The sequence below is a fragment of the Canis lupus genome, chromosome 19 (genome assembly GCF_048164855.1).
Source record: "Canis lupus baileyi chromosome 19, mCanLup2.hap1, whole genome shotgun sequence".
Taxonomy (NCBI): Eukaryota; Metazoa; Chordata; class Mammalia; order Carnivora; family Canidae; genus Canis; species Canis lupus.
Genome location: NC_132856.1, coordinates 43,365,807 through 43,392,781, shown reverse-complemented (window position 1 = coordinate 43,392,781; position 26,975 = coordinate 43,365,807). Strand labels below are relative to the sequence as shown.

The window sequence follows — 26,975 nt, the reverse complement described above, 5'->3', positions numbered from 1 at the left end:
ATGAGTCCCAGGCATCTCTAATTCTTTTTGAAGCTCTCCAGATGATTCTGATGCCTACAGAAGGTTGAGAACCATTGAACTACCAGCTTCTCTTAGCAGCCTTCACTCATTCCTTGTTACAGAGGTGAATGAGAATGAATTGTGTATGCCTGTCCTCAGCTCAAAGACATCTGGGGGCGCTCCTTAGAGGGATGTCTGAAGTGGTCCAGCTATCATTGTTCAGCTGTGGGTCATACTGAATCATGGATAAATACAGTAAGGAAAAGCTGACACTCTTAGTTAGCTCTGACTCCTCTGTCCACCCCCCAGAGAAGTTACCAAACTTGGGGAAAAAGTAAGAATGCCACTTATCAGCACCTACCCACACTGTAACAAAAAAAACAATATTCTATTAATTTTTAAAGGCTTCAAAATGGCTGTTGCATTAGGTGCACTGTAAATCTAGGTACTCCAAAAAGTAACACGTTCATTCATAAAGAGTACTTAGAACATATAGATACACAGTTGACATGTCTGTGTCAACGATTACACAATTTTTACCTAGTTTCTTTGGTCTAAGTTCATTACAAGTGTTTATTACAATAATTTATTACACAGATCTCAAGCTGGGACCCATTCTATGGTGGCAACTAATGTACCAGCTGAAATGTTTCTCAAAAATATATTCTTAACTCCATTCAAAAGTTTAGAGCAACTGGGGGCTCCTGGATGGCTCAATCAGGCATCCAAGTCTTGATTTCGGCTCAGGTCATGATCTCAGGGTCATGGGATTGTGGAGGCTACTTGAGATTCTCTCTTTCCCTCTTCTTCCCTTCCCCCACTGCCCCCTCTAAAAATAAAGTTTAGAGCAAGTGCTGAGTAGAAAATGTATTCTTATGTTCATAAAATGGATGACTGGGCAGCCCCAGTGGCCCAGCGGTTTTAGTGCAGCCTTCGGCCCGGGGCATGATCCTGGAGACTCGGGATCGAGTCCCACATCGGGCTCCCTGCACGGAGTCTGCTTCTCCCTCTGCCTCTCTCTCTCTGTCATGAATAAATAAAATCTTTAAAAAAACAAAAAAATAAAAAATAAATAAAATGGATGATTATTACTGACTTGTGACCAAGAGTTATTGACTTTTACTGTGTCTAACACTATGGGGAACAAGTTCCATCAACATGCACCCAAGCGCTTGGGAGCTACTAACTTGATCCTCCTCTTCATACAGTTAAAGCTGTTTATAAAATTTAAACTGGAGGGATGCCTGGGTGGCTCAGTGGTTGAGTGCCTGCCTTTGGCCCAGGGCATGATCCTGGAATCCCGGGATTGAGTCCCACATTGGACTCCCTGCCTGGAGCCTGCTTCTCTCTCTGCTTATGTCTCTGCCTCTCTCTCGCTCTGTCTCACATGAATAAATAAAATCTTTAAAAAAAAATTTTAAACTGGAAACTCAGATAATCTACTTTGAGGTCCTGAATTTCTCCAAAGTTCTACAATAACGCAAACTGAGAAGGAAACAGTCATGTGAAGATTACTATAATATTTCTTAAAATCATTCTATCCTGTGAATAAATAGCAATAAGGTTAACTTACATGATATGGAACTCTGGAATACTGTCATATCTCCAGACCATTACAGAAAAATGTTTATCTGAATCGGCTTCATTTATATTTACCCTCCATGTAAAATCACTTTAGTCTGCTAAAAATTTTACTCAAGAGACTGGTATGTTATGAAAGAACTCTAAAACTGTGAGTCAGGAGGCCTGGGTTTGGGGACTATCCTTACCCTCAGAGGGGCCTAAAAGAGTCTGACCCTAGGTCACTCCACCTAATATTTTTTTACCTAACACCCTGTTTTTACTTCTTTGGTGTCTAGGTGCTGATCCTAAGTAACACACATTCACATGCACTCAAAGCTATAATTCATAAGGGCCAAGACTGTCTTACTCTTTGCTGTATCTCTAGCACCAAGAAAATGTCTGGCACACAGGCAATACCCAATCACTGTGGCATGGACCAATAAGTGAAATTCTACTCATAATTTGCAGAAATCAAAACCACACAGTGCTAAATAACTTCAAGTATTGCACAAGCTCATTTAAAAAAAAAATCACTAAATTTATACCTTCACTCTCTTTCATCGCTGGTAAGAATGCTGTTTATAGGCCTCACGTATAGCCACAAACATATTTGCGGGGTTGTATTTCCAGGGTCAGATTAATAAGCATGCATCTGCAACATTTTGAACTCTTATCAATGCTTAGAACAGCCTATGCTTGGGTCAATTAATCATTACTCTTCAGTCAAAGGCTCAGAATCAATCTTCAGAAATTGTTTGATAATCACTGAATCACTGATAAGCTCATGCACAAACACCGCATCCAACATCCCTTTATAAAAGTACATAAATATGCGTGTTGTTTTTAATTTGTAGACACAAAGCATGAGTTCTTTGATAGCTATATGTGGAAATCTGGTTTGCTCATTTATATAACAAGTATTCAGGTAGAAACCAGGTATAAAAAGCACATATCAAAGGTCTCCTATGTTTAAAGGGTACTGAAGATACACAGTACCAGTCACCAAGAGATTCACAGGCTAACAATCGTGGCTGACAATTCTTATTATGTGCCATGTCCTTTAACTGCATTCTCATATATTCTTACACTGCTATAAGAAGTACCTTTGCTGTATCTACATCACATAGAAAACAGGTTTAGAGAGGCTAAATATACTAGGGTCATATGGTGCCACAGTGAGCTATATATTAGACCCAGGATCTAGGCCTAGATTTGTCTCTGTCCAAAGCATACACTTAACCACAACTGCTACCTCCTGACCATTCAAGGAAGAGAAAGTAAATGTACACTATCTTATACTAAAACTGGCCTTAAGAGAGAGGACTGGAAAAAGCATCCTGAAGGAAATAAGTATTTGAATTATACTGAAAAATGACTAGGAGTTGTATATAGAAAAAAAGAGGCAAAGAATAAAAACATGGTATACTGAACACATGTGTTTATTCCAACTCCATCCTGAAGTCCTCGAAAGTGACAGTGGAAGAACAAAAAAAGGTATAAACTCATCTGTATTATCTTTTCTTTCTAAGAAATCAGTATGAATGTACATGTATACTTAAATTTCTTTCTACTCCATTCTCTTTCATGTTCTTTCATTTGATGATTCACAAAGAAAAAAAAATACTGTACCTATGAAATAAGATGCTCTTTAAAAAGAAAAGAAAACATAAGAATAAAAGAGTTGAATGTCACCCAGAAAGCAGAACCAAAGTCAAGAAAGAAAATGGGAAATCAAAAAATAAAATTAGAGGGTAAGTGCTATATAGATAACTTACATCTTATAGGTATACCAGAAAGCAAGGAGAAAGAAAACTGAGGGAAGTAGTAAAAAAAAAAAAGAAAAAAGGGGAAAAAAGAAAAAGAAAAAAAAGAAAATTTTTTAGAACTTAAAGATACGGGGCAGCCCGGGTAGCTCAGCAGTTTAGCGCCACTTTCAGCCCAGGATGTGATCCTGGAGACCCAGGATCAAGTCCCACGTGAGGCTCCCTGCATGGAGCCTGCCTCTCCCTCTGCCTGTATCTCTGCCTCTCTCTGTGTCTCTCATGATTAAATAAATAAAATCTTTAAAAAAAAAAAAAAAAAAAAAGAAAACTTAAAGATATGAGTCACCAGATGGTTATCAAGGCACCTACAAAGGAACTGAAATGGCATCAGACTTCAATAGATAGCAACATTGTAAGTAGAAAATGATATGTCTTAAACATTTTAAAGAAAGCTTTATTCCCAAATGATAGTTACATGATCTCCCAAACATGCAAGAATAAAATAAAGGCATTTTTCAGATCTATAGGTCTCAAAATTTTATTTCCCAGAAGAGAATGTTGAAACTCAAGACCTTGGGGGGTCTAAAATTCACGATTCTCAGTTCTGTGTCACACATTTCATAAATTATCTACAGTGCAAATAGTACCATACTAGAACTTTAAAAAAAATTCCTGATAGTAAAACACTGGAAAGTTAATGTAAATGAATTATTTAGCATATAGAATATGACACAGACATATTAATACATATTATATATAAATTCAACAACTAGGCATTCAATTATCCAAGCTCTACTTTTGCACAAATAACCAGGAAGTAGTGGCTACTTAAAATAACACTTGCAAAAGACCTAAAGATGTCATTCAAATTCATCATAATTTTATAAAAAGTTCTCTTCCAACAATACAGTCCCTAACAGAAAATTTTACTTAGAAACTGCATTTTTAGAATGACTGCTATAATTAGAAATTGCAATTTTTTAAAGATTTTGAGAGAATGTGAGAACATGTGCACGTGCTCACTCACCTGAGCAGAGGGGAGGGGAAGAGGGGGAGAGGGATAGGCAGACTCTGTACCCCACAAGGGGGCTCAATCCCACCACCAGGAGACCATAATCCAAGGCAAAATCAAGAGTCCCACGCCCAACTGACTGAGTCACACAGGCACCCTGATCATTTTTTTTTATTTAATAAAGAGAGATGGATATGGATATGGGTTACTGAGAAAATGATGATGCTATTAATAAAAACGTACAACAGAGAATGATGAATCAGCTTGCAAGAGAAGATTATGTACTTGCGTCTGAAAGGCAAAGTGTCAACAGCTGAAAATACAGATCAGAAATTTAGGAAAGAGGCTAAGGAAAGAGATCCACATTTTGGGAAAATCTTAAGAGATAACTTATATTGATTGTGGTACTTAGGAGATTGCCAAGAGAGAAAGTACATACAGAAAAATAGGATGACTTGAAAGAAAATAAAATTTAAAGGTGGAAGGTCTTTATACTTGATTCATACAGTATTTTCCTACTTTTTAATGAACACTTGCCAGCCATCCTGTTCTGAGCATATATCCAAAGAGAATGAAAGCAGGATCTCTGAAAGAGCTGCACTCCCATATTTACAGCCGCATCACTCACACTAGCCAAGATATGGAAACAACCTAAGTGTCTGTCAATAGTTGAATAGAGAAGATATAGTGTACAATTACATGATACAATATTATTCAGTCATGAGAAAAAAAAGATACCTTGCCATTTATGACAACATGGATGAACGCTGAGGATATTATGCAAAGTGAAATAGAATGTAGAAAAATTGAAAACTTTATGCATTGCTGGTAGGAATGTGAAACGGTACAGCTATCATGGAAAAGTGACTGGCAATTCCTTAAAAGTTAAATATAGAGTTACCATGACTCAAACTCTCCACTTCTAGGTATATACCCAAGAGAAATGAAAACCAGTGTTCACATAAATATTCACAAAATAAACCAGTGTTGTACATAAATATTATGTATTAACTGTATTCCTAACAGGCAAAAAGTAGAAACAACACAAAGGTCCATAGCTGATAAATGGATAACAAAAATATCAATACAACGGAATATTATTCACCTATAAAATGGAATTAAGTATTGATAAATGCCACAACATGGATGAATCCTAAAAATGTTATGCTAAGTAAAAACCAAACACAAAAAGCATTATATGATTCCATTTATCCTTGTTCACAGATTGTGCAAATTCACCAACTCACTAAAATTTATTTGTAATCTTCAAATCAGTAAGTTAGAGAAAACATCACTAATTCTTCCCCAAGAAGTTAAGACCACCATTGATGTTTTTTGGTATACTTTTCCCAAATAATGGACTGATACCATGATGCTGCACTATTCCTTTTTTTTTTTTTTTTTTGCACTATTCCTTAGTCTCTCAGAATCCTTTCATTACTCTTTCTGAAAATCAATGCATTTTTATTTTGTAACAGGTCTGCATTGTATTTGTACTGCATTGCCCAATTTTTAATAACAACGTGACTTTAGCTAAGACAGACAACAACCCTTTAGACAAAGACAGATGCTAATGTCAGCAGAGATGGGATGTTTGGATGAAAATTAACGTTTTTTTGTCATAATGTTTTGTTTCTCTAAGCAATTTTGAAAACGTGAAGATTAAGATACTGAGAACACCATATATTTGTGTATCTGCTTGTATATATATAAATGAATGTAGTTTTATGTATTTAATTAACTGTGAGAAGTTTTTCCAAGGTAACTGAATGTATTTGAAAATGATTTCAAAAAACCCCATCATATCCCAGGATTTTAAGGCATTTGTGAAGTTTTAGTATCAAAAGCAAACATACCGAATACTTATCTGGATTTACTGAATGCTGAAAACTTAGAAAAAGAGGTAAGAACTCAGAAACACACAACAACTTTGGGTAAGATATGACCAGTGATGGAACCTGATCCACAGGTTCTATACACTAGTTCAAAGATTAAAAATCGAGGCACCTGAGTGACCAAGTCCATTGAGCATCTGATTCTTGGTTTTGGCTCAGGTCAAAATCTTAGAGTCATGGAATTGAGCCCTGCATTGGGCTCTGCACTTAGCCAGCAGTCTGGTTGGTATTGTCTCTCTCCTCCTCTCTCCGCCCCTCCCCCTGGCTCATGTGAGCTCTCATAAATAAAGGAATGAATGAATAAATGAGTGAATGAATAGAAAATAAATTAAAAATCCATTTTCTTAATTAACAGCAAAATAAAAAATGAACATATAACCTCAATATCTATGGCCCTACACTACCCCAAGGCCCAATCAAAGAAAAAAAAATTACTGGACAAATACTGCTATGTACCCTAGTTCCTCTTCCCTCAGCACAAATTCTGTGAAATACCTTCAATGGTAATGGTTCTATTAGCTCCCTTTAACAGAAGGAAGAATTGTTAACTCCTATCAGCATGTCCTGGCACAGCACAAGAGTGTGGTTTTTACCTCACAAACTGTATTACAAATAGTGGGAATAGAGGGATCTCCATTAGGTCACAGAAGTCTTAAGATCTGACTACAAAGAAAATTTAAGGAGAGCATAAATGTCTGGAGAGTTCATAAAATCACACACATAAGAGGGGCAGAGGAAGAGAGTGAGGAAAAAGGGGAGTAGAATAATTTTATTTATTCTTTTAAGCCCCTGAAGATACTCTTCTAATTTCAGACAACTGGGTCCCCACAAAATGGGAGGTAATAAAATTGAATTTCAGTTTTCAGCCACTCAGACAAATGGGCAACACATATGGTCATAGTTCTCAAAATAGAAAATACAAATGTAAAAATGCTCAATACTTCATGCATAAGAGACATGCAAATTAAAACTACAATAACATTCTATTTTTGCCTATCAGTTCAACCAAGATAAAGTCAGACAATAATTGTGTTGGCCAAGGTGTATGAAATAGACACCCTTATGCATATACTTTGCTGATGAGTGTTAAATTGATATAACTGTAAAGATCAATTTGGCAAGACCTATTAAAATTACAGATAACACAGGACTCAGATATTCTACTTTTAGTAATTTATCCAACAGGTATATGTTGTTTGAAGTGACTTCTATAAAAAGTCCATGCTAAGCTAAAGAAAGGAATCAACTTGGGACGCCTGGGTGGCATAGTGGTTTAGCACCTGCCTTTGGCCTAGGGCGTGATCCTGGAGCCCTAGGATCGAGTCCCACATGGGGCTTCCTGCCTGGAGTCTGCTTCTCCCTCTGCCTATGTCTCTGCCTCTCTCTCTGCCTTATTCTCTCATGAATAAATAAAATCTTAAAAAAAACAAAAACAAAAACAAACCCCAAGGAGCTAAATAGTGCTACCAGCTTTATAAAAAAGAAGATACATGCACATAATATACACAAATTATCCCTGGAAGGGTACACAAGAAGTTGATTGTGCTGACTGCCTTCAGGAAACAGGACAGGGGGCAAGGGTAGGAGCAAAACATTTCACTGTATGCCTTTTGAACTTTGTATCATGTACTGGAATGGCCTATTTAAAAATTAAAATGAAAAGAAGAGAAAAAGATAATATGCCTCAGAAGAAGCCCTCAACAAAGTACCAAAAGACGTTTGGGGCATTATGGCTATATTCATAGGAAAGATGACCACCTGAGGGTCATGAAGTCTCAGGCAGAGGCCTAAGGAACCAACGACTCTCAGGGCAACTTCTAAATGTTGCTTGCTCTTCAGCAAGTGTCAATACCTTAAAAAAACAAAACAAACAAACAAAAAAAAACCCTAGTTCACTGTTGTTCACTTTAAACATGTCCCCCAGCCCTTCCTTCTTCTCCAGTCTTACCCAGCTCGACTTTAATTCAAAGAATCTTAGCAATGCTCAGTTTTATTCAACACAGACCTAAATGTGCTGGGTTTACACTAAGTACTAAAGCACAAGTAAGGACAGCAGACACAAGTCCTTACTTTCAAGGCCTCTCTAGCCCAATAGTAAATATGTGTGTAGAAAAGTAATTGTTTTCATGCTGGTAAATAATCATTGAAGAATAATCAAGGTCATGATGATTAAATGTTTCTTAATTTCAGAGTTCTGTTTTCAAGGCAAATTAATTCCAAATCTAAGATTTTTTTTCCTTATACCTTTCAAATTTAACTACTTCTATGACTTTTCTAATCAAAACTTAAAAATCACCACAGCCCCCCAGGTGATTGTACTGAAGTTATATGTTGCACTGATCAACCCAGCGCTGCAGGGGGTCATTATTTAACACAGTACTGGAAGTCCTAGTCACAATAATCAGACAAGAGGAATAAGTAAAAGGCATCCAAATTGGTAAAGAAGAAATAAAACTTTCACTATTTATAGATGACATGGTACTATATATAGAAAACCCTGAAGACTCCACCAAAAAACTACTAGAATGATAAATGAATTCAGTAAGGTTGCAGGATACAAGATCAACATACAGAAATCCATGGCATTTTTTATATACTAATAATGAAACAACAGAAAGAGAAATTAAGAAAGCAATTTCATTTATAATTGCACCAAAGATAATAAAATATCCAGGAATAAACTTACTAACCAAGGAAGTCAAAGACCTGTACTCTGAACACTATAAAAACATCAATGAAAGATACTGAAGACAACACAAACAATAGCAGGAACCCTCTTGGGGTCCAAATCATCTAGATAATACTATCTGGACCACAGTTCATTCCTTTCCTAACTCACACATATACACATCCTTGAGAAGTGGCTCATATTTATGGACATTTGCCCCACAAAAATCCCAGTTTTGCATATGATTTCAGGGGTTCTGAAAATCCCCTTAAGTTCAATCAGAGATCACAGGTTGAAAATCTCTTCATCATTAAGGGAAAAAAGATACTTGAACACATTAAAATGGTAGCTCCTATGATTTCAGAATGAATTTGGACTTATTACAGTTTCTAAATCAGAAGGAAATTAAGAGAACTCTGAAGTATTCACCAAAGGTACATAATTATATATGAACAAGGCAAAATAGCAAGGATATAGAAATCACTATTAACTGGAACAGAAAAAGGAATGAAGAGAATAGGGGATTTAAATCAAAAGATTTGAATCGATTTTCAGCTCTGTCACTTAAAAGCTAAGTCACAAGCTCATAGGCCTGGTTCTTTACATTTTACAGGGGATAAAAACACCACCACTTACTTCACAGAGTTGTAAAGATTATATGACACTGAAATATTTTCTGATAATTTACCAAATAAAATATACACACCACAGATTCAATAAGCAGCATCATACAGTGGAAAAAGATGGACATTCTTCACGTCTTCATTCAAAGATTTATGAAGTGCCAAAGGCCATACCAGGCCCTCATGGTACCCTGGGGAGACCTGAGTGACCAAGACAGAAGTACTCCCTGCTCTCACACTGTACAAGCATGAAATGTTATGGGCTATGGCTGGAAAGGATGTTATAAGGCATATAGATAGGGCTGAGTACTGTCTCAGAGGAATGAGAATGGCTTTCCCAGGGAAAGGATGAAACTTAAACAAGAAGAGACATCTAAACAAGACAGTGTTTTCAGGAATGAGTGAAAGTGTGTTTGTGTGTGTATGGACCTTAGTAGCACAGACCCATTGGTGAACCAGAATGGCTTGAGGTGACATGGCATAAAGGATTAAGGACCAGACTATGCCACGGTATGCAAGCCTCATGAAGAAAAACAGATTTCACTCTAACAGTGTAATGAGGAACCATTTAGAAGTTTTATTTATTTATTTAAAGATTGTACTTATTTATTCATGAAAGACAGAAAAATAGAGACAGAGACACAGGCAGAGGGAGAAGCAGGCTCCCTGCAAGGAGCCCCATGCGGGACTCAATCCTGGGACTCCAGGATCACGCCCTGGGCTGAAGGCAGATGCTCAACCACTGAGCCACACAGGCGTTCCCATTTAAAAGTTTTAAAAAGAATAAATAAATAAATAAAAGTTTTAAAAAGGACAGTGACATGAACAGATCTGCAGTTCCAAAAGGTCACTCTGGCTACTGGTTGTAGGGGGCACATACTAGTCATTCACTATTATTAAGAGGTATTATTATAACCACTATTTAAAAGATACCATAATAAAAGTAACCCTTACTATATAAAAATCAAGAAATGGTCCTTGCTCTGGAAGATGTCATGTGATGGGAAATAAGCATCTAAGCAACTAATTTTAGTAATCTGTTAAGAGTTCTATCACTGTATAGAAATACAGAAAAGGACAAGCATCACAAAGGATAAACTGCAACTGCAACTCCAGATAAAGGACGATTTTAAAAGGAAAGAAAAAGAGACGACATTCCAACCAAAGTGAACATCATGTACAAGGACATGTAAGAGCGCGTATGTATGAATAGGCTGATGTGACTCATGCACTAAATGTGTAAGAAACACTGCTGGGCAAGAAAGTTACATAAACACAGAAGTACTTCCCATGCCATACCCTAAAGTCTCTATTCTTAAATTAATGGAAATCTCTGTGATGCTACTAGAGGTTCCTGTTGATCACATGTGTTTTTAAAAAGAGAACACCAAAGTGTAATAAAGGATAACATGAAGGGGGAAAGAATGGGAGCAACGTGGACAAACAGGAGGTTGTTGCAAAGTCCTAGCAAGAAATGACAGGAGCCTAAATTTAAAACGGCAAAGAGGAGACAACGTGACCTATTTAACATGAAGGACAAAAGAAATCTCAGGCGCTCCAAGAAATACCACCTTTCAAGGGACAGGCATAATAAGAACCATCAGTGAGAGTCACAGGGAAATTCAAATGATTCAAAAGAGGGTGTGGTCTCAGACTAAAAGAAGGAAAGACAAGGAAATGACAGGCCAAGTACATTATGTATTCACACATTTACTCATCTAGAAACACACATATATGTGTATATATGTAAATATATTCCTATGTATATGCATGTATTTATAAATATGTGTATTTTTAACGTGTATATATTTATATACATATAAGTATATAAATATGGATATGTTTACAGTCTGCTGACAGCTCCAACAAGCAATGCCCCAGTAGCAAGGACTTCATCTAAAGCCCAGATCTTGGTTTCTAAACATCATTTCCCATTACAAGAGAACCAGAGCTTCTTAGACAAATGGCCAATTCCAGGGCTGGGTAAAGGGAAAGTACAAGAGAAACCTGAAATAGCATATTGTACCAGGTTAAAAAAGTAATGGCGACATGTTAAAATCACACAGAAGGGGAATTGAAAAGGTCTCACACTGGCCAAACAAGGGACAATTTATGCAAATAAATGAAATTAATGGGTCATAATTTAGTGTATAAACCAAGAATCCATGAGGCTCTGCAGCATAATTTAGTATTGGGGCAAGCGTGGTTGTCACATCTACAAGATGGGTTTCCCTGAAGCTGCCAGTTCTTTTAGAATTCATCAAATTGAGGCTGCTCCAGCCAGAGCTGTAGTCTGAAGAGGAATGGGAAAAGTTTGTGAAGTAATTAGTAATATTTTGCCTTCAAGGTGAAGGATGGCCCGGGGGTAAAAAGGCCACCAGGGTGGTGGATATGAAGAACAGTAAAGGATCAGTGTTTCTTAACTTGAATAAGAAGGCTGAATACACAATCACAATGGCTGGCCCAGACTTGCTGGCTTTAAAGACCAGCAGAATGAATACTCAGTGGGCCTTCTTTCAAGACAAATTGAAAATCACTTGCAACATGAGTCTGGCTATGAAGTTACAAAGTCTTCAGCTTCAGCCAGGCAAAGCTAGGCTATGAAGAATACCTTTTGTCTACCTTTGAAAATTAAGATGAGGTATGTAGATATGTACCCATATATTTGATTGTCAGAACTTAGAAACTACACATTGGCAAACAATATAAAATTTGTTTTTAATTTTTTTTTCTAAGTAGGCTCCACTCCTAACATGGGGCCTGAGTTCACCACCCTGAGATTAAGAGTTGCATGCTCCACCAACTGAGTCAGCCAGGTGCCCGGAGATTTGTTTTTAAACAGCTGTGACCAATTCTGTTCTTCCTAAACTCTAGGTGAAAAGAGCCTGCTGGCATACCACTTGCTTTGTTGAACTGCATACAAGACTGCATTACAATGCTAATATGGTAATTACGGTTTGGGGTAAAATTGAGTTTCAGAATAAAACTAGGAAAAGCAAAATCTAAAAGCTATGTAAACAAAAGCTCTCATTTTGCTTATAAAGTATAAAGATCATTCTGCTGATGATTCAATTTAACTTCTCCTTGAAAGAACTAGGGAAGAAACAGAACACCAGTAGCTGGTCAGTAATTAGTACAGTGCACTTAATATTCATCTACTTTCCGCTAATAGTCTTAAAAATTCTGTACTGGGATGTTTAAAAAAAAAAAGTTTTAAATTTTGCATTTCATGCCATCAAATGGTATTTTCTTCCCAAATCAAAATAAATCTCACTGCAGTTTGGGGAAAAATATCTACAGCTGAATGGAGGCCTATTTTTAAAATAAAAATAGTTTCTAAATGAGTTTCCTTATTGAAAAATAAGTGTATTTTTGTTGTTAAAAATAAATGAACAGGGGCGCCTGAGTGGCTCAGTCAGTTGAGCGTCCAACTCCTGATCTCAACTCAGGTCTTGATGTCAGGGTTGTGGGTTTGAGCCCCCATGCTGGGCTCCACGCTGTGCACGGAGCCTACTAAAAAAACATTAACTGAACAAATGAAGTTTGCTCTCAGATGCAGTTTACAAATTATAATTTCATATTTAAATGTGTAAAGCTCTCAGTCCTTTGTTATAATTTTCTTCCTTCGTATAAGTTTAATTATCCACATTTATCTCCCCTTTTTAAAAAATATTTTATTTATTTGAGAGAGAGTAGTGAAAGATAAAGCACAAACAGGGGGAGGAGCAAAGGGAGAGGGAGAAACAGGCTCCCCAGTGAGCAGAGAGCCTGAAGTGGGACTCAATCCCAGGACCCTGGGATCATAACCTGAGCTGAAGGCAGACGCCCAACCAACCCAGCCAAGCAGGTACCCCCCTTCCGAGTTTTTCTAATGCTAATATAATACCTAATAACTCAGTAAAATACAGGGTAAAATAATGTTTTTGGAAGAATGTCTAATAGAAAAGTAAAATAGAAAAAAAAAAAACACAAAAAAACACAAAAAACTAAGAACCATGAACCTCAAGAATCCAAGAGTCTAAAGTGATATTAATCAATGAATACAGAACTACATGAGAAAGCAGGGAAAGCTCTTGCTTACAAGAAGGTCAACCAAAACACACAAGTAAAAGGAATGATGGATTAGAAAATCACCACTTGGCAACCATAGTCGTTAGTGATTCAGGCAAATTTGCCAGATGTTAAAACGAATAAATAAATTGATAAAAAACAGAGTATTTTCATATGTCCAAAGGTGCTCCTCTATGATTTTTATTTTAAAGACTTCATTCATTCATGAGACACAGAGAGAGAGAGAGAGGCAGAGGGAGAAGCAGGCTCCCTGTGGGGAACCTGATGCAGGACTCGATCCCAGGACCCCAGGATCACCACTTGAGGCAAAGGCAAATATATGTACATGTCCCTGCCAACCCAACCACTGAGCCACCCAGGAACCCCTATGACACTTTTTAATTGTAAGGAGACAACAGTAACTTTACAGCAGAAAAACCTGGCAGATACCTCCATAACCAAGTGATCAAACTTGGTGATACCAATAACAGGACAAATCACCATCAAATAAAGGACACTAATAATCTTGACAAAATGTATAACCTGAATCCAAAAGAAAACTTCAGACAAGCCCAAACTGAGGAAAATTTTAATAACTTCAAAAATATTTTAAAAACTGGAAGTTTATAAAAGGCAAAGAAAGACTGAGGAATTATTCCAGATTAAAGGATACTAATGAGATACAACTCAATGTAACACTTAGCTCAGATTCTACACCAGACTTTTTTTTTCCTATAGAGGACATTATGTGTATAACTGGCAAAATCTGAATGAGATCTGCTGCTCAGATAATCAACAGTATTAGGTCATTGTACCTTGCTGGGTTTGATAAATATACTGCAGTCATACAGAAGAATGTCCTTGTTTTTACCAAATATATACTAAAATATCTTAGGGGCAATAGGCATCATATCTGTAACTTACTCCTTCAAAGTTAAAAAAAAATTAAGAGAAAATGACTAAGCAAATTTGGTAAAATGTTAACTTTGGGGCATCTGGGTGAAGGGATAAGAGGAACTTTGAGCTTTTTTCTGTGTTTGTCACTAGAATGTATCACATGCAGAATGCACAAAATAGTATTCTTGCAGTTTTCCTATAAGTCTGGAATTACCTCAGAAGTAAGAGTTAACATAACAGTATTAAGAAGAAAAACTTAACATATTTTTATTATGGTTACATATAAGACTAGATTATACCAATTTATTTATATTCAAAAAATCCTTAAGTTTCCAACTAACCTGATCATGGTCCTGAGGGGAAAAAACAACATTCCTCCTTAAAGGTCTTTTCTACCCCAGCAGTTCTATCATGGATATCCTCTCCCACTTCTCAGTCTTACATCCAAATTATTTAAAGTAGCTTTTCCAAGACACCTGAGTGGCTCAGTGGTTGAGCATCTGCCTTTGGCGCAGGTCATGATCCCAGGATCCTGGGGGGAGCCTACTTTTCCTTCTGCCTATGTCTCTCATGAATTTTTTTTTTTTTTTAAACTTCATGAGCTATTGAAACATGATCATTATGTCCTTAGGGAAACAAATTAAGAGCACATCTAAAAGAATAAAGTGTCAAAAAGACTTCACTCAAAATCAGACTGTTTGAAGCAGCCAGCATCTGAACTTTACCATTTAGATCAATTACTGGCAAACTTTTTCTGTGAAGGACAAGACAGTAAATATCTTAAGGCTTTGCTGGCCATTCAGACTCTGAAGCAACTACTCAACTCTACCCTTGCAGTGCAGAAGCAGCCAGACATTCTGTAAACGAATGAATATGGTTCTGTTCCCAAAAAACTTTACAAAAACAAGCAATGGGGCAGATGTGGTCCCTATTTAGATGAAAGGAGTTATCTGATAATAACAAAAGGGACTACCAGTAAGTTGTAGATGAGGTTTATCTTTTACCAAGTCTGATACTTATTAAAAAAAAAAATTTCAACACAGCAGTATTTGAGACCAATTTTAGGGGCAATTCTGAATTTTAAAGAAAAGGATAATATTGATCCTTATGGATACAGAATCATCTCAATGAAGGATTTGGAAATTTATCACAGAAATCCAGGGCACATAATTTCATTTTGAAATGTTGCATAGCATATTCCACATACAGTATTGGTTACAGACCAAAACTCATGTAGTGACTCAAAACTTCAGTTGGGTAACTGTGTTTTCTTTAAACTTTCTATAAAGACTTTAACACTTAACTGTCCAGGCAAATAATATGTTTGTCGAATTAAAGAAAACGTCTTGAGATAAACATGGAAAAGATAAGAATAAGAATACCATTAAAGAATAGTCCTAAAAAAAAAAAAAAAATAGTCCTACTTATCACATGTACAGAATGTTGCCCCTAAATCACCTAATCCAAGTATAACTGTATCTACCCAGATTTCTCTGCAGAGAAATCTCCAGAGAGATGCACATCCTATAATCTAAGTATTTAAAAGAGAGGCTCTGGAATCACTAGCCATCACAGTCTACTGGGTATTGAACTGAAACGAAAACTGCCAAATTCACGGGAACCTTACCTCTTCTCATGATCCAAATGAAGACTTTTCCAGTCAAATTATAATTAATCACCACTTACAACCAGCTGTTTTGCCCTGTGAAGTCTAGGGTAGATTTTCAGCATGAGGGGTGATGTACAATAATTCCTTTTGCAAACAGAAATATATGTACATGTCCCTGCCGAAAATGTAGCCTGGCAAATTTGCATGTGAAAATGAATACACACTTATGTGTAGCAATGTGTCAGGAGATGTTTCCTGTTGAGGTCTACTTTAGGAGTCAAAATGTGTAAGCCCTGTGAAGCCAAGGCAGCAGTCCTGTGTATAGAGGTATAGAAAAAGTAGCTCACTTAATCCTTTCTCGCCAGGAGTCGGGATTTTCCCAGAACGACATCCATTGTCGGCAATGGACGCACCAAAATAACGCCGGCGCCAGTGAGTTAACCACCTCTGTCCTCTTTTCACCTATTATATTTTTCATGCATCATCCAACTTCCCAACCATCTTCCTGTTTCTTCACAGAATGCACGCTAGGTTCTTGTTTTTCTTCAGCACGAAGTTGAAAATGGAGTTGAGAAAAGGAGACACATGGTCAGCTGGTGATGTTAACAAGCTCCTTGCTGCCCTGAGAAGCTAGATGGAAATGGTTCAAGTTACAAGGGGGATCATCATCAGATCTGGGAGGACAAAGAGTAATTCATGAAGCTTCATTCCCTTCCCTCCCACCCTCTCTCATTTACTGATGATCCCTATGGTCTGCCTTCACAGTAAAATCAAGATTAAGGATCTGAAGCAACCTCTTTCAATTCTTCACTTCATCCAGTATGTAGAAAGGCCAGGTGGAACACATGTCCAACAATGTTAAAGTGGCCCCAGAAGGTCAGGGAAGCTTGAAGTGGCTAACATAACCACCATCTTAGATCAATGTTTTTTTAGTATGATCTCAGAATTAACATCAGAAACTAAAACAATGCTTGGCAACAGGTGCTTAATAAAGGTTGGATGAGTAAGACATTTTCTTTTCTGCTAACGTCTACTTGAACACATAGGTGGAAGTCAGACAGAAGTAGTTAACTCTTTCAATGCCGGGATAGTAGGAGTATACAATAATCACATCAAGTCCACATGTTCACCTAAAACATGTTCATATTATGGGTTCTGATTTCAGTGTTCTGGTTAGATGCTAGCTAAAATATTTTATTTAAGGACAACCACAATCAGAGTTTTGGAATTAGAACCATGACAAATGTTAATTAGAATGACAGATGAATTAAGAGCCCCAGCACCAATGTGTAACAAAACATCAGAATTCAGTCAAGTTACATTTCTCAGTAATGCAATTCTAGATGGGTAATGATTCCAGAGCAAACTAAAGTTTGAAGAAGGAAAATCTTATTTAATGGCTTCCTTGATGCTAAGAATTAGGATAAATCCAAAGTATGGAGGTTAAGAAGGATATATTTTAAATATGAATAAAATTTTAAACCTCAAGTCAAGAGGATCATCAAACTACATAGTACTATGCAACTGCTTTGATCTTTCAGATAGGAGGAGGGAGGACAACAAGCAGGGGAAGAAATAATTTTGTAGGACTCAAAAATATCTCAACTGTGAGCATAATTGATCAGTTTAGCTAATTAAGAATATCTCAGAGAGTAATTTAAACCACTACCATTACAATAAAAAAAACTATAGAGAAATAAAGTATTTACTTTTTCCAGATTTTAAGAGACAGGTTTTTAAGAAATCATAACTATGTCTCATTTTTAAAAATGTCAACCAGAGACGTAGCAGGCAAAAGTGAACTACTAGATCTGCCCCCCCCCCTCTTGCTCTATAAAACAACGTGTGTAAGGCTCTATGTCCACTCGTGTACATGTCTCCATTCCCATCTTCCTTAAGAAGCCAGTTGTGGTACAGGCTCTACTAGCAGTCTCCAAACACAAGAGGGACTTCTTCCAGACTCCTGAGCCCTTACAAAGCAGGCCTTAAATGAAGGTTCACCCAAGTGATCGTCCCCAGCATCTCTTTCAATTAACTGGAATTCTGGTTCCTGTAGTTCCCATGTTGTATCATAACCGGATTTACTATGAATCCTTTCTTTTATTAAAGTTTATAAAAAGGAAGGATTTCATAAGGTTTAATAAGGTTGAGTTCATGATAAACTGTAAGTGGTGAAAGAATAGTATGAGTAGGAGCTCAAATAGGTCAACGAGAGCTGAAACCACACACTACTTAAAGAAGGGTCTCAACAGCAAATTACAAATACCAAAAGTAAGTACAGTGAACAACCAACCAACTACTCATTTTGCTCAGTGTGAGGCCAGTTCCATAGGGGTCAAATCACAGGATCTAATGAGTGTGCTTTGTAGTCATAATTGGGGACAAGGAGGATTCAGATGTCCATCTTGCTGCAAATAAACCTGTACTGCTGGTTTATCTGGCTCCTTCACTTCTGGCAGAAGAGAGGAACAGAAAAATAGAAGCTAGGAAGTAACCTGTTCCCACAGAGTCCTCAAGACCTGAATCCCAGATCCAGAATACTTAGAATCGAAATGTATTACCTCTTTCCTAGGCTCATCCTGTTATTCACTCCTGTGTTTATCTAAGACCCAGCCTGGGTTTTCTGCAAAGCACACCCTGCACATATTGCTACATTAACAAGAGATTATGCATGTATTAAGCATAAGGGTTCCATATCTCTCTATTTTTCCTCTAGATAACATCTTTTATCCAAAGAAATAGGCATTTAAAGGCAAGCCTATTTCAAAAACAGTAATGGAACTGAATATCAACTAGCTCCATATAAAGTTGTTTTACTAGAATAGAAATTTATGTGCAATCATTTTTGATGAGAAGTTGCTAAATTAAACCAAATCCTTGGTTTTCCGATTAATTTTTAATTTTAATTTCTAGTTAATCTAATACAAATTTCCAATTAATTTCAAGATTCTTTTTCTTACATAGAATCTTACAAAAACTTTTTAAATGTATGGGCACCTGGGTCCTCTGCCTTTGGCTCAGGTCATGATCCCAGGGTCCTGGGATCGAGTCCTGCATTGGGCTCCCTTCAGGAAGCCTGCTTCTCCCTCTGCCTGTGTCTCTGACTCTTTCTCTGTGTCTCTCATGATTAAATAAATAAAATCTTAAAAAAAAAAAAAAAAAAAGAATTTTCAAATGTAGAATCATACGTTATTCAAAGGATTTGTTTTTGTTTTTAATGTAAAGAGCACTTGAATAACTAAATTCACTGCCGTGATATGCTTTTCTAAATGAAGAAAAGGGGACATCTGTGTATTAGTTTGGCTGCTATATCTCTTGCCAAAGTTTAAAAGATGTTTGAGACATTTATAATCAGCTGTCAGTAAGAGAGATGGTATTCCATTTTTCAAATACATGTATAGTTAGGAAAGTAGGTAATTCAACTTAAGATTCGTTGAACTCTAGACCTGAGTAATTCAGGTTAAAACAAAAATGTTTTCTTACCTTTAGGTCTTTCCAACTATCCAGGAGCTTGGTGGCCAAATCACTTATATCTACTGTTTTATCTGGCTGTTCCTGGCTCCTCTCACTCTCCACATCAGATACACCCTCCTCTTCATCTTGGGATGGGGTTTCCTCAGCAATGGTTTCTTCCAGTTTCGTGCCATTGCCCTCTTTGGGCTCTATTTCAGTGTCAGCCTCTGGTTCAGTTGTGGGTAGCTTACTGGCTTCCACAGTGATTTCACTCTCAACTTTAGATTCAGGTAGCTGTTGTGTGAGTAGCTGTTGTGACTGTAACTCTTCCTCTTCCTCTATAGGGACGTTTTCTAACTGGTCAAGGTCCTCCTTGCCATCTTTGCCTTCCAGCTCACTGGTAGCATCAGAGATTGCACTGTCCATGCTATTTTCACTTATAATTTTAAGTCTGCGAAACATGAGCTTCTTGGGGGTGTCTGTGTCAGCTTCTGTGCTCAGCTTGGTGGAAGGATCAGGTGTGTTGAGTGGTGTGTGAGCACGTGACGTATTCTCACTTGAATACCCATCTCCTTCACTCAACTGAGGAATGGCAGTTTTGGTCTGAGACCAGCGTTGAATAATTGGAAGTACTTTGCTTTCTTCCAACATATTTTTAGTAGGAATGGGTAAGTGTTCCAAAGTCTTTATAATCTGATTAAACAAAATAAAAAAAAATAATCACATCACTTTACAGAGTTGACTTTTCAAGTCTCTGGTTGGGACTCAGATCATTCCTGTAAGAGCAGTGGGTTTTCTTAAAAGTCTTAAGACCTAAGTCCCTATAACTACAGAAGGATTTAAATGTCATAATATTATTTTCCTCTAGAAAGGAAGGAAAACTTTTTAAAGACTGACCAGCAAAAATAAGATGTGGAGAAAGTAACTGCTCACAAGATCAAATAGGACCAATTAATAACCTCTACTGGTAGTTCTCAAACCTGTGTAATTTTTAAAATATATATAGTAGTGGGCCTCATCCTGGCTATGTTTTTCTAAAAAGTTTTCTAAGTGACTGCGATATAAGCTTGGGAACTATGCAACAACCTATATTTAAATGATGTTTTACCCACAAAAAATGCAGATAGTACTTACCTCTTTTAGCCTCTGAGAAACAGCTAACAAAAAAGACTTTTCTTCAGAGATAACCACCCCTCCACTCTGAAATCCAAGAATTTCTTCCAAAGTACTCCCTAATGCAGTTCTACAGAAACTCCAAGGTAGGTTGTTCCCTTCTATTTCCTAGATGAGATGCTGCTAAATTCATAAATCATTTAATAAAGCCAAGAAGACCCTTACAAAAAAGGGAGGGAGAAATCCCAGGTCTTCCTCAACTTCTACTTATTGACAAATCTCCTGCGAGAAGAATGGAGGCAAGACAACCACTTATTTGCTCATTCCCATTTTTATTTTTATTTTTAGAAGTGATTAAATGCCTTTGGTATATCAGAAACTATGATCAAAAAGAAGTACATTTAAACTAGGTTTAAAAATAATTTCATGAGAAGGTATAAATATCACAACTCCACTAACAACACTGCCAATGAACATTTAATTTAGATCTTTAAAACACTTACTGACTCCTCAAAAACATTCTTACTCTTGCCATTCCAGAATTTGGCTCTTCACTAATTTTTTAGAGTCCCAGAATATAAGTTTCCTATCTGTTTAAAACTATGGCTTTAGCAACAAACTGGATCTTTCACTTAACTATGATAGGATATTTTGCTCTTAAATTCCCAACTATGCAGTATCAACTATAGGGACACAAAAGGAAAAACCATGGGGCAAACTTGCTACTAGCAAGGTGTATGTAAAAAGTTATAGTTACAGGAAGGATACCAAGATGATAATATTTATTTAATAGTGGTAAACATAGTGCTAAATTCATTATTACTGATACTATCACTCAACCTAAGCAATCTATATAGCAGTTTTAGGAAATAAGCAAGTTGAATATGAACTGACTAACCTCTTCCTGAAGCTTCTGGTTACTTTCCCGGCCATCACCTAGTTCTGCCATCCAGATCCATAACAATGAGAGCCCATGACGTTCCAGAAAAGACTTCAGGCAAGATTGTGAATGTGTATTCTTCCATGCAGGAAGGGAAGCAGGATGCAGGATATCGGGGTGGGGGTCGGGTGGGCAATACCAGACAGAGCATTAAAAAGGGTCAACAAAGGGGAATAAAAAGTTTGTTTATATTCACAAAACACTTAGAAACTATTGTGATTAATGCAACTAAAAGATACAAATAATAAATGCTTTATTTTTTTTTTAATAAATGCTTTAAAGTAAAAGATTATAATCTTTTTTGATACCTAAGTTGCATTCAGTCAATTTGGTCTTTATGTAAACAGATTTTACAGAATAACATATAAATATCAATGTGTCATTTACAATGAAATTCAATTCTGAAAAAAAATAAATAAATAAATAAATAAAAAAAAAAGAAATTCAATTCTGAAGGACTAAGAACCAAATTACATTCAGCATTCTTACTGAAAAAGCTAAAACTGTAACAATTAGTCTAAATCATTTTCATTTCTCTCTTCCTTTCAGATGCTTGTTCAAAAGGTGTTTTTCTCTTCATTTTCTTTTAAATCATTCATTTTTATTGTTCAACTTCTTGTGGCATACTTAATAAACTGGAGTAAATGAAATTGCTCTTAAAATTCCTTGCTTCAAAAGAAAAAAAAAAAATTCCTTGCTTCAAGACCATGTGGTAAAAATAGCCTTGGGATACTAATAATCAAAGGAGGAGGACTGTATCAAATGTCATGAATTATTACACAGAAAAATCCCACAGTGTTCTTTGACTAGAAATACAAACAAGATCTACTAACAGATTAAATAATGCTGAACTCTTAAGATATTTTTAAGAGTACAAACTTTCAAAGTCATATAGAATTCACAAACCATTTTAAAAATAAGAGTAACTCTCCTCAGAAGTAACCTTCTGTCATCATCATTCTAGATTGTACTTTCAATGCCCCACCTCAAATTCAGAAATCAAAAATAAATTAACATCAAAGAGCTCACCTGTATAAGTTCAAGACACGTAAGTTTCTGTTCCAAAGTTTCAATTCTAACCATTAGCCGGGATAAGCTGAGCACCTGGTTTTTATCAGAGAGACCCTCACCATTCTCCATCAGAGCTTCTAGCTCCCCATCTACCTGCCATAGCAAAGAAATACATCTGGTTAAAAAACCACAAACACGCCACTAATCTAAGAATTAAACCACCTAAAAAGATGTTCAACCTTGCCAGTAATAAGGAAAACAGAGTTAGACCCAAAGTAAGAAACCATGTCACATTTACTAGATTAATCTAGGGAAAAATGAAGTCTGATAATATCAAGTCCAGGCAAAGATGTGGATCAAAAGGAACTTTATATACTGTTAATGAACGTAATAAGTGGTATGATCAATTTGAAAAGCATTTCATTCACTCATCAAATATTTACCAAGTATTTATTATATGTCAGTTATAATCTCAGGTGCGAAAGTCATTGCAATGAACCAAAATAAACAAAAATCTGCCTTTATAGGAGACAACAAATTAGTATTACATGAGAAGTATGCCAGGAAAAAAAAAAAAAAAAAACCACTGGCTTCAAAAATAAAATATTTGTATCCCGTATGCCTACCATTGCACACCTAAGAATAAACCCCAGAGAAACTTCTACACATGTGTACTCACAGAATTATAACAATGTTCATTATTGAATGACCATTATAATAGCAAAAAAACACTAACATCTGTAACCAGGTTGTATAAACTAGCATTTGCATACAATGGATTATTATACCACAGTGAAAGGAATCAAGAAGCAGCCAAATGCAACAACATTCATCAACTTATATTATTACAAGAAAAAAATTCCAGAAGATTACATACTGTATGACTCTGTTTTTATAAAACTCAAAAACAAAATTTTCATAGGTGCAGGTCTGAAAACTCAATTTTAAAAAGGCAATGGATGTAAAACAAAATTCAGAACAGTGGTATCCTCTGGGGCTAAGCAGGGCGCTGGAAGTAGAGAAGTGCTCACAAGTGGTTCTTTTATAATTATTCCTTATAACTTTTACATATATACTCTGGATGTTTCAAATATCACATTTAAATAATGGGGAAACAACAACAAAAAAATCTACCAGTGGTTGTTTTCCAGCTATGTTATAAAAGATATAAAGATGTCTTACAGAACTTACTATTGGGGATGCCTTAAGAACTTACTATTCGGGAGATAAAAATAATTCATATGAAAACAAACAATGAAGCATTAACATTAACTGTAAATGCTTAAAAACTAAGAAGGAAGGGAGTTAGAATAAGTCACCAGAAGTGAATTCACAGAAACAGAGTTAATAATAGGTAAGATACTGGAGGGAGAGGGTAAAGGGAAAATCTTAAACACAGGGAAATGGAAAATTCTGACAGTGCCTCGCTTGGCCTGGCTGGAGTGGATAAGGTATGGTAAGGAAGTGAGAAAAACCTCATCAAAAGAAAGGCTGGTGTTAGATCAGAAGATCTTGGAGGTGATATGTATAAGAATCTAGATTTGATGTGATTGAGCAAGAGAGCGCTATTACTGAATCGAAAATGGGGAATAATCTGATCAAAATGGAATTTGAGAGTGGCATTAGTGTGGCAATAACAGAATAAAATATACACAAGATAGCAACCAAAAGAGAAGAGATAAAGACAGCATTAAACCAACATGGCCTGAAATGATGTAAGTCTAAAATGCGCTGATAATAAATTAGAGGAAAGGAAATCTGAAAGAATCTTTTTTTTAAAGACGTTTATTCATTTATTCATAAGAGATAAAGAGAGAGAGGCAGAGACACAGGCAGAGGGAGAAGCAGGCTTCATGCAGGGAGCCCGATGTGGGACTCACGCCCTGAGCCAAAGGAAGACCAAAGGGAGACGCTCAACCACTGAGCCACCCAGGCATCCCAGAAAGACAAGAATCTTAAGGAAATTTTCTGTTACTTAACTTTTTATCATCTCAAGATAATTTTAGGCAAGGCACTGAACATTTCTATTTTATATTAAACCACAAAACTCACCTAACAGTAAAGAACAAAAATATGAAAACATGAAATGCTACTTGCAAGAAGCTGAAGAAATGTAAACTCATTTTTTCCCTTCTAAAATGTACATTTAAGGTTCATTTCTTTTTAATTTCCAGTATCATTTCTTATGTTTTATATAGATTAAGAACATATACAGAAAAACCAATTTAGATATTAACCCAACATAATTTCCTCGAAGATGTTGTTTCCCTGCATATCCTAAATGTGTAACTTCCTGTCTCAAATACTAGAGGATTAGAATAGGAAAGACCAAGGGCTTTAAAATTCCACCTTCCCCCCAAATGTACCAGCCAGAACCTCACTTTGGACTGTTTCAAAATACAAATACTACTGGGTTAGGAGATGAGGTTTTCTGGGGTACCTGCGTGGCTCAGTTAGGCCTCTACAGATTCTTGATTTCAGCTCAGGTCATGATCTCAGGTCACGAGACTGACCCTGCATGGCGCTCTACACTCAGCACAGTCTGCTTTGTCCCTCTCCATCCCCCTCTGTCCATCCCCTTCCAATCAATCAATCAATCAATCTTTAAAAAAAGAGAGAGATAAAAAAAAGGAGAGAGAGAGAGAGAGGGAGGGAGAGGCGGAAAAGACTTCTTTTCATAATTAGGCAGGAAAAGATTCTCTAACTCTGAACATATAAGAGATAAAACTGAGTTCCTTTTCATTTAATAGACATTCATTCAATAGATACTAGAGTATATAAAGCTCTGCTGGTATATAAAAACAGTAGCATTCTTAGGGAAATAAACAACAAAAACATAGAAGCTGAAGTAAAAATAACAAAATTTTGCAAACACAATACAGAAGGTGAATAACCTTTGAACATTCCCACTACAATTATAAGCTCGATGGCCATAACATACATAAAGATTATCATGCCAATCCCAAGTATAATACAGCTTCCATAATTTTGGGTGCTCAAGTGGACAATTGTGAATTGTGGGATTAATAACTCCTAGGATACGTGGGAAGAAGGGAGCCAGGAAACCAACGGATGCCTTCATTCATTTACATTTAGTACAAGTATTTATCTTAATTTATGGGTCACCACCTTCCAGAAAGGATTTGAAGTAACTAAAAGTCAACATAAAAGTATTAAGGTATATTTTAATAAATTATTGATAAGCGAACATTTATATATATGCATAATTCTATAGCACTTAGAAATTTACTGTTACGTACTTAATCAGTCTAAGAAATTATTTACTCTCTTTTTTAGTACTTTAGTATTTCAGCCATGAACTATCTTTATTTTTTTTTTTTAATTTTTATTTATTTATGATAGTCACACAAGAGAAAGAGAGAGAGGCAGAGACACAGGCAGAGGGAGAAGCAGGCTCCACGCACCAGGAGCCCGATGTGGGATTCGATCCCGGGTCTCCAGGATCGCGCCCTGGGCCAAAGGCAGGCGCCAAACCGCTGCGCCACCCAGGGATCCCTATGAACTATCTTTAATGGCTCAGCAGAATTTGTAATACTTTCTGATGAAATATAAAGAAAAGCATGTAAATGATTAACAAACAGGTGAGCAATATCCATGCAATCAACATGCAGGTGAAAAAAAAGGGGCAGAGGGATGCCAACACTGCCAGCATTCAGGAAGGGTCCCATCTGCCCTCCCCTGGTTATAATACCTCCTCTTTGCTCTTGAGACATCTCCTAATTTTTAAAAAAATCGTTCTCTCTGGGATGCCTGGGTAGCTCAGCAGTTGAGCATCTGTCTTTGGCTCTGGGCGTGATCCGGGATTCCAGGATGGAGTCTCAAGTCCCGAAATTGGGCTCCCTATGGGAAGCCTTCTCCTAATGCCTATGTCTCTGTCTCTCTGTTGCTTACAAATAAATAAAATCTTTAAAAAAAATCGTTCTCTGATTTTTTAAAAATTTTTTTTTTATTTATTTATGATAGACACACAAAAAGAGAGAGAGAGAGAGAGAGAGGCAGAGACACAGGCAGAGGGAGAAGCAGACTCCATGCACCGGGAGCCCGATGTGGGATTCGATCCTGGGTCTCCAGGATCGCGCCCTGGGCCAAAGGCAGGTGCCAAACCGCTGCGCCACCCAGGGATCCCTCGTTCTCTGATTTTTAAAATAGGTTTACCATCTGTGTATAAACTCCTAAATATTATAACTTTTGTCTATTTTTTATCTTTATGGAAATCATACTGGACAAAACTTCTGTGTCATGCTTGTTTTTCATACATCCTTACATTTTAGGAGTCCTCCATGCTGTTGCATGCAGCCACAGTTCCTTCACTTTAATGACTAGTTTTTCATTCTAGGATTACATTATAATTTGTCTA

The 26,975-nt window shown here is 36.7% G+C and overlaps 1 protein-coding gene and 1 pseudogene across 8 annotated transcripts in view; one reads left to right on the top strand and one right to left on the bottom strand.

Moving 5' to 3' along the window:
* SETD2 (SET domain containing 2, histone lysine methyltransferase) overlaps nucleotides 1–26,975 on the bottom strand; it is a 125,245-nt gene that overhangs the window by 42,559 nt on the left and 55,711 nt on the right. For 6 of the 8 annotated variants that reach the window (XR_012012058.1, XR_012012059.1, XR_012012060.1 and 3 more), the window contains 3 exons: nucleotides 22,616–22,750; nucleotides 21,545–21,664; nucleotides 19,564–20,226 (listed from right to left, as the gene is read on the bottom strand). Coding sequence is in view for 3 of the 8 variants with exons in the window: in XM_072786432.1 (XP_072642533.1) it covers nucleotides 19,564–20,226; nucleotides 21,545–21,664; nucleotides 22,616–22,750 (918 nt within the window). In the remaining 5 variants the exon portion in view is untranslated. Of the gene's footprint in view, nucleotides 1–16,427; nucleotides 16,711–19,563; nucleotides 20,227–21,544; nucleotides 21,665–22,615; nucleotides 22,751–26,975 lie in introns of all 8 variants that reach the window. The other 2 variants (XR_012012061.1, XR_012012062.1) reach the window with 2 other exon arrangements.
* LOC140610396 (sterol carrier protein 2 pseudogene) lies at nucleotides 11,747–12,128 on the top strand (annotated as a pseudogene).